We start from the raw sequence: 14,757 nt of genomic DNA on the forward strand, positions 1-14,757 counted from the left end.
AAGGAGAATAAGCATGAATATGTATATGTATATATGTATATAAGTTTCATAGGAATATGGGCAGTAGTTGTTTAAATATATGTAAGTGTCAGGTGGGCCCAAGAGTTGGATGTTGCCATCTTTAGCAAGGAAGAAAATGAGAGTACAAAAACCACCATATTGAAAATGTTTAAATAAAACTCCCCCAAAAAACAGTATGTATGAATCAATAAAGTAAAATGGAACTGATTGTGTGAGGGTTGGCCACTCGGTGGGTTCTTCAGAACCAGAAGCTTTGTTTAGATCTGAAGAAACAGTCTAAGAGTATTGTTTGTGTTATTCTATATTGTTCTATTCTTGTCAGTCAATCCCATACAGAGACCAAAACCAGCAAAGTGTTCGTGTTTCAATATGTCCTGACTTAACTTTCCTGTCTGTGGCACATTTTTAGACAACAGGACGAGCGTAATTGCAGGGCAGTATTTTCACCGAGTGTTTGCGGCAGCAGCACGTTGTGTGGGACAAAACAGACTACAGTGTGTGTGTTCGTGGTAATGAAGGAACGTGACAATTGGTTGGGGGTATGGGTTACAAACACGCCAATGATCAATGGCTCAATGATGTGTTTTTGGACAACACTGGAGCTCTGTGGCCCAGAGGAATAACACATCTCAGACTTTGGAGCCAGTCCTTCAAAAAACAACCTATAGGTCTGTTATGAAGTGACCGTTGCTTGCTATTGCAGCAGACATACAGGCATCACTGGAGATGAAGTCTCTGCCTCTGTTTATTGATATTCCAAGATATCGCAGGTCAAAAATGAAGGCAGATTATTGCCACATAATTTACATTTGTTGTTAGGCCGCGACCTCTAGTGGTTGCAGTAATTATTACAGCTGTAACGGAGGAGGTGAGCAGAGTGAAAAGTCCATACAGGGATGAGGTCTGGGATGAACCGTCAAGTTGAACAAGGACAGGACTGCTGTTCGTGTCTAGTGTGAAACCCGACGTCAACGGTGAGCTCTTTTTTACTTACTAACATAGTGAAGTAGTGCAAGCCTCTTAGGTAACAAAGGTACATTTGTAAGAGAAATTAGAGAAGCGACATAGTCATTTTAACCCAAACTACAATGTATTCCTTAACCTTACCAAGCAGCTCTGTTGGCTGAACCTAGCCAAACTGTACAATGAGGGACCAGTACGTATGTCGCTATTACGCTACAACGGTCATTTGTTTTGGGAACTGTGATACGTGTCCTTTTGACAGACTGACAGTTGACCTACTCAGTTGTTTTCGGTATGAGGCGGTGTTGGATTTTGGATACACAAACAACGTTGATTATGATGATGATGATGATGGCAATGATGATAGTTATGATGATACTTAATTGTCAAAACAAGTCTAACATTTCCTAGCAGCCCCAGCATCACAGGAAAAGACAAATATAAACAGAAATACAGGTATATATAACATAACATTTCTCAGTTATAGCCCTTCTCTGATTTCAAAAGGAAAAAATATGGTTGTATTTCTCGCGCTCTAAGGCTTTCTTGTCCATAAACACGACAGCGTTGTTATATGCCCTATAAGGCCTTCTTGCATGGTTAGAAGAAAGAACCAAATCAATGTTATATTGTAAAGTACATAAGCTTTTTACAAAAATGTATATATTCAGATGTAACCCCTTTGTAATCACCAACATTTTGATTAGTCACAGTAATTTAACTACATATATGATTTTTTTTAAAATGACATGTTTTTTCTATAGTGTAAAGTGTGTGTTAGGGTGACCAAGAGATGTTAGTGTGTGTTAAGTGTGTTCAATCAATCAATGTGTATTTCCAACAAACAATATGCAGGTTGTGGACATTCAAATTTGTTGTCAACTTGTTACATGTTCAAGTTTCCAGTTTCAGACATTTGATTGAAAGCAGAACAATTCCATTGAGACTTACTGCTAAGGTGACTGTATGTGCTTCTTTAGTTTTAGACAAAAATTCCTTGGCCTTTTCTAACTTGCTCAGAAGAAGCTTGACGACCTCAGGATTTCATGCCAGCATTCCTGCCTCCTGCGTCCCTTCCCCACACTGTGGGATCAGAGAGGAGGAGGAGGAGGATAGTGGTGTGGCTTTACTTGCCATCATTGGGAGGAGAAGCACTGACCGAGCCAGAAGTCAGCCGGATTGGGAGTCTCTCAGAGACATAAAGGAATGCACAACCATTATAGCTTCAAAGAGAGGAAGAAGGGAGGGAGGGAGGGAGGGAGAGGGCAGGGGTGGCAAGGGTGAGCATTGCAAAGAGGGAAAAGAAGGCGTTTATAAAAAAGGAGGGGGAATGTGGAGCGGGTTCAATGGTTCAGCTAATCTTATATCAGTGTGTTTTATTAGTGCCCCCATACATGATCAGTGGGGTGTGTTTGGGGGCCGTATCCTGCTGCAGCATGAATTCTTCTCCACAAAGGTCAAACCAGGGGGGGGGGGCATATTTCTGATCAGTGGAGTGATTCCCACCACCATGTTTCACTGTGGGTTTGAAACACTGTGGTATCATTTTCTCTAATGTTCATACACTAATCTATCACTTGGATTATTTAGTAACTAGGACTTTTGTTTATTATCCACTGTGAAATTCTGGTATTTCCTAGCCCACCTCAAGTATTTGTCCTTGTTTCCCTCCTGAGAAGTGGCTTAGAAGCTGCTCTTGGTCCACTGAGACACTATAAAAGAGCCTTCTTTTGATAGGACGACTGCTGATTGGAGTCCTGTGTTGTTTATTTAGTAATTCTGTATCTGTGATGATGTTCACTCTCAGTGAACTAAGCTTGATATTGATATTCTGATGGTGTGCTCACCTTGGGTCTGCCTGACTGTGCTTTGGATAAAACTGATCCAGTTTTTGGAAAGCGTTCTATAGTTCCATGCACTGCCCCCTTAGAAACCTTGAGTTTAGAATAAAAATTTGACCTCTGACACCTTCAATTACTTTTTTAATCCTCAAACTTTCTGGTTATTTACAAGTTTATGTGACAATATTAGAGATTTATGATCTCACACTTTTGGACCCCACTGTACGTTCAGCAAAACCCCAAACAGTGTTGTACAATCATTCTTTCCCTCGAGCCTTGATGATTGGAGGTTTTTGTTGTTTGTTTTTTTATTTATTTTTTTGGACTGTTGCATAGAAAATCTTTGCAAATTTGCTTCTTATGTCATATCTTCAAGAATATCATCTCTGTCAGTTTCATTTGCACATTAAGCATTACATAACACCCCTCGTTATGAAGCCAAAGAAATATGCTGTGTATGTTTTATTTTCATTCCCCAGTTAGACTTTCACTTTTCTGTTTTGTTGCGGCCTTTACTGTACTTCTCTGTGTACGTATCATCTTGGAGATGCTTGAAACTTCAAAAAAGATATACAGTATGTATTAAAAAAGAAAACCAGGGAGCCTTACAAGAAGAACACATCCATCAAAGTCATTTCCTTTGTGTTTTTTTTTTTTTTATTGAACACTGTTTAAGACACATTTCATACCCACCAACTTTGATTCCAACTGAAGAGCCATTTTCCATTATATACTCAAAATTACAGTGTAACTATCCACTTGGATTCAAAAGAGGCCTATACATCATACTTTATAGACAAATCATAACATTTCACTCAAATAAACAAGTGTTCTGGGAACAAATGAAGAGTTTTATTCCAAAATGAGGTATTCACTTTTAGAAACCAGTGACTACTTGAAAATCACTTGCAGACATGAAACAGCAAATGCTAAGCCATTTTGATATATGATATGAGTGTAGTGTTTGAATCACAGTACAAGTCCTGGGTCGACACATTAGCATCACACAGAAACAAACGGAATCCAGTCTTTAAACAACTCCAGGGACTGATTAATGCCAAAAGTGAATATATAATATTTTGGAGTAAAACTCCTCATGTACTGATCTACAGCGTGCTGTACATGGTACAGCATTAGAAAAACGACTCCAGTGTAAAATCACTACCATTCTTTACATAGCTGGGGTACTTATGTGTCCTGTATATATTCTGGTCTTAAAGTCCCTTCGCTTTACAAGACTGTACGTCCACCACAATACTTCTGACAACATTTGAATATTTGAGCAGAGCTGCGTCTCAGAGTAAGGTTTCTGTCACTGACCTCTCCTTTGAAGTACTACATGAAGGCTTCAGTTTGTCAGAACAAATAACATAAAACAGACCACAGGATTCTTGTGTTTTATGGATGCAGGAGAACATGAAGGCACATACTGTCATCTCATCATGTACACATACATGTGCATTCCCTGCAGTCGTTCTAAAAGAGCATCAAGCGACTTTTGACCTTTATTAAACCCAAAAGGGAGCCAGTAGGAATGACAACAACACTGCGTACTTGTACTCAGTGAAAGAAGCAGCGGCATGCAGGGAGTGTACTTTATATCCATTTTTCTATTTCTTCTTCTTCTCAGGGTACTTTCACTTTCTTTTTCTGCACAAATTCACAAAACTGAAGAGTCAATCAGTGATATATCTCGTCGATAGACTCCACTGCTGATTCAATGTGCTTAGCTGACCAAAAAGCCACTGACAAGGAACTACTAGTGCCAACGGTGCAGGACAAACTGCAACAACTAGGGCCACAGACACTCACCAATGACATGTTATACTTTTTAACTTCTTACAACACTTCATAATATCTACAACCTCATGGCCAGAATTATGTGGACACCTGAGCATTCTACCCATATCTAAGCACTGAATATTTAATTTCTAAACCATGGGCATTATTGTGCTGCATTACTTCCTCCAGTCTTCTGGTTTCAGTCTCTCTACCAGATTGTTGCAGACAGTTACTTGCATTCAGCCACAAGATTATTCATAAGGTCCTACACAGATGTTTGGTGACAGGGTCTGGCTCACAGTCGGTTTTTCAGTTCATCCCAACGGTGTTGGATGGGGTTACGGGTTAAGGCTCTGTGCAGGTCAGTCATGTTCTTCCACACCAAGCTGGAACAAAAACATTTGCTGGGGCATTTAAATAGTGAAACAGGAAAGGGACAAACACAAACTTGGAAACACACTTTTGTCTAAAATGTAATTGTATGCTGCAGATCTAGACATGGTGTCCACATACTTTTGGCAATATTATGTATCTAATCTAAATGTGAGCAATATTGTGTCAATTGAATTGTTCAGATGAAATAAAGTCAAAGCAAACTGCGTTCTAGAAAGTAAATGTCATTGGTCATTGGTACCAACCCCACCTAAAGCACGATGATTAAAATCCTACTTATTACTCCTTACTACATTCAATAGTACTGACCAGTGTCTCTCTAATTCTTATTCAGCTGTGACTTGCATGTCACTTCCCTTTCACAAACTGTCTGTTGCCATCAACATTAATTGAATTCATATTACATCAGCACCTTCAGTTAAAAGCATCCTGGTTAAGTGGTTTTATAAAGTTAGCAGCACTGGTGAGTACAGAGTGAAAGGCAAGTGGGTGGGATTTCCTGATCTAGAAAATGTGAGTGCAGTGGCATCACAGTCTAAGAATCCTTAACTAATGTAACTTTAAGGGTCTATGACAGCCTGATCAGTATTTGTGAAACATAATGCAGAAGCTAGATTGAGGTTTGTCTGGAGCAGAAGTCCCTCCCCTTCCTGTGGACCACCATGAGACCTTATTTGAGAAAACATATGTGCTGAATGGTGAGAGACAAATACTTGATCCCATTGGACTTGTGCCATAACTACACATACGACATTTAACAATTTAAAAGATACATTTTTATCAGGAAAGAGTCCCAGTCTGTCATAAAACGAATTAAGTATAAGACTGTGAAAGTACATTAGAAAGACTATGCAGCCATCAGTCTCATAGGTGACTTGGTCTTGCTTAACGCTCACTGAAACCCATAGCTGTAAACTTGTAGAACCTGTTCTGTATATTAGCTAGCTCACAGAACTGAATGACTCTCCGTTCACATAACTGCAGCTTTCATTTTGGCCAGACAGATTTGCTCCTTTTTTAATACGTTATAAAAAATACGTTAATAAATCCTCTCTGTTTGTGTCCAGTGTAAAACCAAAAGTAAACTGAGTTCCTTTAATTTAACATAGAGAAGTTACGTCACGTACATAAGGTAACCTAAGTTACTTAGGTAACGCAGGTACATTTGTAATGGAACTACAGAATTGATTTTAACCCAAACTGCAATGTTTTCCTAAATCACTCAAGTAGTTACTGAGTCAGCAAACTGCAACAGTACAAAGAAGGTCCAAAGAAGTACAAAGAGTATTTTACTATCTTTATAACTAACCTTCTTGACTAACAAAATTCTCTTTTAAATTGGCAGATATGTCTCATTCATGGCACACTTCAAACAGGTTAAAAAAATTGTCTCTTGCCATCAACCACCACACATGAGGGAAACCAGGACAGGGTGGACTTTGCCCCTATATAAGACTATAGTATGTAAAATGGTGACAACTTAAACAAATAGCTCAACATTTGGAGAAAAAAGACTTCTGAGAGTCAATTAAGAAGATGGCTATTAGTCTCATGTCAGTGTGTTACTGTAGGTTGGGAGCTGGGATTAACACAGCTTGAAAAATACCTTAAGTAATTAACACATTGTTTCTTGTTTGCTTGATCCAGAAACAGACACAGAAATGTGAAACTGAAGACTTTTTCTTTGATTCCAGCTCCATACTTACAACTACTGACTGTTTGTCTCCTAATCTCACTCTTGGAAAGAAAGCCAATAACTGTTGTGTCCCTACTTATTTTGAGACCAAACCTATGCCCTTGCCGTTGAATTATTCCTTTAAATTAGCTACAAGACAAGTAGACATTCTTTGCAAGTCTCCCTTTTTTTGATCCATTACTCATGTCCATAAATACTGGTATGTCCACCTCAGAACACAGCAATAAGATTCCTACAATTAAATACTGTTGAAAATATTGAAAATATTACAAAAAATAAAAATACAGTGACTTGAAGTTTTGCATTATACACAACACAAAGACATGGATAAGACACTCATAGCATCTTATGACAATAACAAAGAATGGAGGGAGCAGTTAGCCTGTTCAGTCATACAGTGCACATAGACAGTATAATACAGCAGTTATTAACACAACAGTTTTTGACTCCTGCAGAGGCTGCAGTGATGTAGTCCACACATTCAGGTGGGTGTTCTAAATTCATGCTCCATCATATGAAGTGTTTGCATCATTTCATTCACATTAAAGACTGCAGCAGTAAAGAGAGATGGAGTAAACAAAAACCTGCAGACACATGATAGAAGAATACTGCCTCCAACTTTAGAAGACTATTTTTCCCTCGTACCAGAATTATTTTAACAATATTAAGTACCTGAAATCACCGGTATCAAAGTTGTATTGTACAAATTCAAATGTCTGGTTCAGCAAAGGAAAACACGAGGTTTGAATCCAAAGAACTTCTTAGATTGATGGTGCGACTGCTGCGTCTATTTTCTAAGACAAAAGAAAGTTAAAATCACAAATTTCCGGTTGAAGGAGAGAAAAAAGGAAATCAGGTGACTAAACACTTAACAGCAGAAGAGGTCAAGTCATGCAGGATTAGCACTGCCAACAAGATAAAGCCAGATTTACAAAAAAAAACAACAACTAAAAAGACCCCCCTTGTATATGGAATGTAATACTACTACAAGGACTCACTGATAATACTGTGCAGTCTGTGGTAATGCAAATCAAGTTGTGTAATTTGACAGAATTTGTTTCAAATGTCTTTTTCTCCCTCGACACATGAATCTTTCTGCCTTGCAAAACAGAATCAGCAGTGGAATCTACAGAGGAAGTTTTGAATGCTTTGCTTTACTAAACCACAAATGATGAATTCATTGCCCTTACATGACCGTATGGAGGGCCTCAGAGAATTTCAGTTTCATCATTTTCAGCCTATGTGAATACATTCCTTCATATCCACAGGCTTTCAAGCTTTTCCTTTGTACAGGAGGTCCAAACATGATTCTGGTTCCATGACATTTAAGCTTAAGATTGTCCTCAAGACTCAACTTCAAGGTGACATCCAGGTCAGAGCATCCTTTGACTATACACTCCCCCAACAGGACAGCCTGAGTAATCAGGAGACTGTCTCTTTCAGCCTGTGGTCTTCACCTGTCCATCTCTGAGGCTTCAGTGCCAGTAGTTTTCAAAGGAGAGTACCGCTTGTTGATTAATCATCCACAATGCAGAGCATATGTTCTACCTGCCCTTTAGATAGATACATCCACTGGATGTGAGGCTGTGAGGCAGAGCTGCAGACCTCAGATCAGCCTCTCCTCTGGGGGAACTTTGAGGACACTGCCCATCTCCAGCCTGGCACCAGCCACCTCCTGTGAGCTGGGGCTGTACGTGCCCTCCGACTGACGCTTCTTCCGTGCTGTCATGATGAGGAAAAACACCACCAGGATGGCCAGTAACACACACAGGGTGGTCAGAGGAATGGTCACCACCAGCCAGGGGATCCGCTCCCTGTGCTCCTCTTTCTGAAAGAGGGTAAAATATTGTGCATACATAGTGAACAAAACTAGCATGCACGCACGTGGTTACATTATCTCATGATTATGGATTTTTCTTTCATAATCATGATCAACCATGGTAATATTAATCAAACTTAGTTTTCATCTCATCCTTTTCTTAACTTGCCGTAATGGGCTTCCATATTTATCTCTGTGAACCTCACACAAAGCCTGACGCAGGACCCTTTTGAAGTGGGTGATAACAGACAGTGTGACTGCAGCAGGTAGGCTGATTGTTTATTCAAAGCTGCTGCTGTGCACTGTAACTTCTGTCATAATGTTTTTAAACTGTGAATATTTTTGCTTTTGAAAATCTCAGAGCAGAAACTCCTGTCTGACTCATCACATTTGAAATGAATTAAATTAATTTAAATGAAGTTAAAGGTTTGTTGGCTCAGGTCCTAAACACCGTTGCTGCTTCTGTTCCTGTGTTGTAACTCTTGGTTATACTTGTTTAGAGTGTGTAGGTTGGTGAAATCAGCCCCTCGACCCTCGCACACAGAGTGAATGGCAGGACGATAGTGAAGAAGCCAACATTTGTTCAAAACATGCCATACAACTAAGTTGTATTAGCAATTCATCACTGTTACATTTTAACTGGATTATGCAAACCGTGAACATTTTATTTGGTCTCTTGGAGAGAGACCAAATAAGTGGCGCTCCAGTGCGCTCCAGCAGCACTACACCTATGTGTATAACACATGGTTTTCTTTACTGCATTGTTTTAGTAATTACAGTCATCTGTTTTTTTTTTCATAATTCACAAAACATTCTAACCTATTTACCTTTAGTTATAAAATACTATATCTTTATTGGACTAATGTTCAGGCATTAAGTGTCACTGAAAATGTTTTCTTTGTTGTCAAAAAAAATATATAATTTTTAGTGTAATATTAGAAATCCTGAAACACATTTTCCACTTAATTGGGACAATACACTATGGCATGGAGATATAGTAATGCTATTGTTCATTGTGTTTACAGTAAACATGCTTTTTCATGTACAGTATGCCTGTCATGTTTATTCCTGAATCAGGATTTCCGTGGCAGCTAACGGGAACCTGAATGTAGGCCATCCATATATAAAACCCATCAGTCAGATTCAGGTTCTAATTTAGCACATGTGCTGTGAAAGCAAATTATGTCAAAGCCAGTGCCAGTGAAAAGATCTGTCGATCACTTACGTTGCTCTCACAGAGTCTGCCGCTGTAGCCCGGCATACACTCACACTGGAAGTGGTTGAGTCTGTCCAGACAGGTGGCACCGTTAAGACAAGGGTTGGACTCGCACTCGTCTATCTCTGTCTCACACCTGAAACACATCAGCAGGGTTTTAACACAACTCTGTCTGACAGAGCAGCTGCTCTCACACACTTGCACGCACATGCACTCTTGACCTTTACACTTGGATATGCTTCAGAGTAGACACACTTTCTACTGAACAGCAGGTGTGTGGTGAGGAACATGCTGCTCTCACCTGGCACCAGTGTATCCCGGCTTGCAGGTGCAGTTACCTCCAGAGTCTCCTCCTATACAGACCCCTCCATTTAGACAGTCTGTGTTCACATCACACGCCACTGGAGGGAAACGCCACCTGTTGGAAACACAAACATACTTATTGAGCAAGGTATGATTTAGTAGTTACTAGTGCAGTGCCTGTTTAAAATGTGCCCACTTGATTGTCGGTCCTGTGGTAACGCTCATAGCAGCTTTCTCGAGAATCAGAGAAATCATTCAATTTACTTCACACCCCACATTGATTGCATAGGGTTATCAAAACTTTAACATTAAAACTGATATTAGCCAACACCTGGTTTGGTATAACCAATGCCAACATGGCTTACTCTAAAGATTATTTTTAAACCAGTGATTAATATGACAAGTGATTTAATCAAAATAAATATTATTAATATTAAATATTTTTTTCAGCATCTATTCAACATCATCTAATTTATTAGGTAAGGAATATTCCACAAAATCAGGTGAAGATGCTTTCTGCCATCATGGCCCTAAACTGTGGGCCGGCTTCCCCTTGCATCTTAGACCTATGAACTCTCACAGTTCTGAGATTGGCTTTTAATGTGGAGTAACTGCATCATCATCATTTTGCTTCAGTGCTTGACATAAATCATCCTACAGCCTGCAGTTGCAGGAAGCATTACTATGGATCCCACTTATTTTCTCACAAGTCATGCCCTACTCCACCTCTGATTGGTTGGCTTTGTTGGTGACGTTCTATGCTTGACTCAAACTTTAACACAGTAGCTCTTGTCTTCTGGTCTCCCTCCCAGTCTTCTGCTGCTCTTGTCTGGGTCACTTATCTGGAGCCACTCTTCACTGTCAGAGAGGTGGAGTGTTTACCTTGTCAACTACGGCTCACGACTGGCTGTTGTAGCTGCAGTGTCACTGGGCTCGTGTGGTAGAGTGGACAGGCCGGGTGGCAGAGCAGCAGTCCAGCGGCAGCCCATCTGTCCACTCTACTGCACGAGTTCAGACACTCTGACAGTGAAAAGCGGCTCCGGATGAGTGACCCAGACTGGAGCAACAGAAGGCCAGGAGAGAGGCCGACTACAGCTCAGACACCGCAGACATACACTACCAGTCTGGCAACAATGAGCTACCGAGTTAACAGAGAACGCAACCAACAATGCCAACCAATCAGAGGCAGAGTGGGGCTTTTCTTACGAGAACAGAAGTGGGATCAATAATAAAGTGTGTAGGAAGATTCCAGTGTTTCAGCTAGTAACATTTTGCACCACGAGCATAATTAAAATCACGAAAGAAAACACAACATTCCATGATCAATCATCTGATCCACTGATTCACTGATTGACTTCAACCTGGCTGGAAGCTGCTGACTCCTGTTCACTTTCAGCTGTTTCAGGAGTCGTGTTAAGTTACTGCTGGTGAAAACCCAATGTGTTCTGATTTAGCTGCTTCAAATACAAACTTTTAAATAACTTTTAACTAACCACATAACATGGGACTTTTATTGTGAAGGATTTATAGGAAATGTGTTTATCACTAAATTAGCGAAGCTCCTTTGAGCACCATTCAAGACAAGACAAGTGTATCATTTGGTTAAAGACTTGGTTAGCCTGGTTTGCCCTGTTGTAATTGAAATGCAAATCCCACGAGACAGGCCGAACCAGCACATGCGTATGGAAAAGCCCCATTACTTTCAGACTGCAGACCAACTCTGCTGTAAAGCTGCATGAACAGGGACTTTTAACTTCTCGTCTTTGACAGCAAACAACACACATCATTTCAGTAACTAACTATTATACTGCAACCTGAGCCTATCTATGCACTTTATGCTGACTACAGTAATAATGGTGACTGTGGCAACGTGCTGGTGTCTCTCTCAAACACCAGTACAGACACTCTTAATAAATCAAAATCAGCTCCAAAACACACTGTGTGTGTGGCTCCTGAGCACATGCCAAAACGTTTGATCTGTATCATCCTGGCACTATGCACAGAGCTTTTATATACAGGTTTGATCACTTACATATCTACATAAATAAAACATAGAAAGGCAGTTTTCAGCCTACAATTATGTAATTACACTGCCACCAAGTCAGATCACTCATGGTATTAGTCAGGAATATGAGCAATAGCTAAAAGCCCAAGATGTGCTGTAGATAAACAGGAAAGTCTGTACTCACTGACAGCGCTTGCCAATGTAACCAGGAGGACATGAACATGTGTGCGTTCCCACTGTCTCCACGCAGGTTCCTCCATTCACACAGTTGAACTCCAGGCAGTTGTCCACCTCATCCTGACAGTCCTTCCCTGTGTATCCAGGCTCGCAGCTACACTGGTAGTCTGCCAGCAGGTCTTTACATGTACCGTACAAACAGGGACCTGAAGAACACTCATTTATCTCCATCTCGCACAGCTTCCCCTCCCATCCTGAACTGCAGCTGCAGTTAAACTCATTGAACTGGTCCTGACATACACCCAGGTTGAGGCAGGGCTGGGAATCGCAAATTGGGGTTCCTTTACATCCTATGGTTGGCTCATGTCCACCCAGCCTGAAGAACTGGCTTGTCTGAGGGGCATCTGGTACTCTTATGAGTGGAAGGTAGATTCCACCCACTCTTATCTCCCCTAAACATCCAGTGTATTTTTCAGCCAGCAAGATTGTGGTGTCATTCAGGAAGTTGAGGTTGCCGCCAACGCCGAAGCTGCCTCCTACTCTCTGCCCATCCACGGTGAGGTGCCAGCGGGACACTAACTGTGTCTGATCGACCATGGACAGCTGAATTTGATGCCACGCTCCGTCCGAGATGGTCCTGTCACTTGTGAAGGCCAGCAGCTCTGCACTCACCCCGCTGTCCAGTTTTACCAGCAGGGAAGAGTTGAGCAGGCCCACACAGAAGACCTCAGCTTTGCTGGCAGCCCGCAACAAGATTCCGTTCGAGTCTCGTGTCCGTATATCCATGGTGATGTTGGTTACAGGGTTCAGCAGAGAGCTGTTGGCAGCATACAGGAGAGCGTTGTCCTGAAAAATGGCTTCAGTTAAACCTGTGGGAGCAGAAGATCGTGTGAGCAGTCACTGAAATACAGAATTGTGCTCTATCATGCTGATTCAAAACTAAGAGTATTATTCATTTATAAGATCAATCTATTCATTGGAAAATCACTAACTGATCTGCTGTCTCTGAAGAAGTCCCAATCCTTGGTATAAGGTTGAATAGATGAATGGAGCAGCAGTGTTAACGGCTCCCATCTTTCTGACACAACAACAACACAAGGATCATTCCATGTGTTGGCTATTGGTCAATCTGGCCACATCTTGTTTACAGTACTTACATCAAGGTATCAAAATTAAAGGGGCACTCCATCTATTTTATATACAAATGAATTTGCTCATCATGACTCAGTCTGTGAAAACAGTTTTCTAATGTCTCTTGGGGCTCGGAAAGAGAAAACCCCGATGATGTCATCAGGGTTATTTTCTTAGTTCGGGCTTTGGGACAACAGGTTTAAAATTAAAGGCCAGTGCTGCAAACTGGTTGCATGGAGCTTGAAATATGTTCACTAGGCACGTGTCTAATGAAATGGGAATTGCAGGGTCAAGAGTTTTGGGAACAACATTCCCACTCCCAACTCATCAAATACAGCAGTTTGGTCAGTGGCCTTAATGTTCAAACTACACACTTCGTCACACTCAGGACACAAACCCCAGTCTCCTGGGGGGAAAGTGTTGTGTATGACCCATCAACCCTCAAATCCCACTGCAGTCACACATGAAAATCAAAAAACTCATCATGATTATAGTCACTGGAATAAGGGATAAGGAAACAGATTTCCATTCCTGAAATCAGTGGTGGGCCCCTTGAATTGTGATACCTTGATGCAATAACTGTAAACAAACAAGTAAAGATTACTGGTAGCCTTTGTTTTGTGCCTTGTGCTGTCAGTATTATATTTCGCGTGTGTTGCTTCCTGTTCCCATTTAATTTCATCAGACATAATATCTATATATTTGTTGTTTCTGTGTTTGAGTCTCTTGTAGGATAATCTTTCTCCTCAGCACCTCTCACGGTCAGACTGTTGAGGTCATGGAGTTTCCTCCCTCTCTTGTACTCAGAAGTTTTTCCTTTGATGTCAGTGGGAGTCAAAGGTTGGCAAGTTGTCCACACCATCTAATGTTAAATGGCTCAACAGAAACCTTTCAAGACTGTTAATCAAATTAAGAAAATAAGAGCTAAACAAATAACCTTAACCTGACTTACCCTGCCTTGATAAAGAGAGTGAGAATTACTGTCAAAGGATTACTCACACTCATAACCATCCTGTAAGTCCACGCAGCGCACTCCGTCAAAACAAGGACTGTCGACACACCACAAACGCGTCTCGCACAGACGCCCTGAGTAGTTAATGGGACAGTCGCACTTGAAGTCATTCCAGGTGACCTGACACTGTCCATCATTGAAACAGGGCTCATCCTTTACAAGACAAACACAGATGGATGGATTAGACGATCACTTGTACAATCTCTCACCTGATGCAACCGCAGAGGTAAAAGCAGCAGAGAGGATTGAGCGGTAACTTGCAGCTCAAAGGGACTAACAACCAGATCAATGTTAATGGGGGTGAGGAGATACAGTACAGCCCAGCTAAGAGACAGCACTACAAGGCACTACAACAATTAGCATGGTCTCAGTGTTAGACACACACTGGCAACATGTTT

At 41.0% G+C, this 14,757-nt stretch overlaps 1 protein-coding gene across 1 annotated transcript in view; it reads right to left on the minus strand.

The window, feature by feature from the left end:
• Positions 1–6,081: 6,081 nt before the first annotated feature.
• The window catches only part of crb2b (crumbs cell polarity complex component 2b), a 33,565-nt gene continuing 24,889 nt past the window's right edge, over positions 6,082–14,757 (minus strand). Inside the window, exons 9-13 of the mRNA XM_084361092.1 lie at positions 14,347–14,512; positions 12,224–13,085; positions 10,033–10,149; positions 9,741–9,867; positions 6,082–8,524 (exon numbers count right to left, since the gene is read on the minus strand). Of these exons, the coding sequence (XP_084217218.1) occupies positions 8,303–8,524; positions 9,741–9,867; positions 10,033–10,149; positions 12,224–13,085; positions 14,347–14,512 (1,494 nt within the window). The 3' untranslated portion in view covers positions 6,082–8,302. The remainder of the gene's footprint in view (positions 8,525–9,740; positions 9,868–10,032; positions 10,150–12,223; positions 13,086–14,346; positions 14,513–14,757) is intronic.

The sequence above is a fragment of the Pagrus pagrus genome (assembly GCF_965226575.1).
Source record: "Pagrus pagrus genome assembly, chromosome: 8".
Lineage (NCBI taxonomy): Eukaryota > Metazoa > Chordata > Actinopteri > Spariformes > Sparidae > Pagrus > Pagrus pagrus.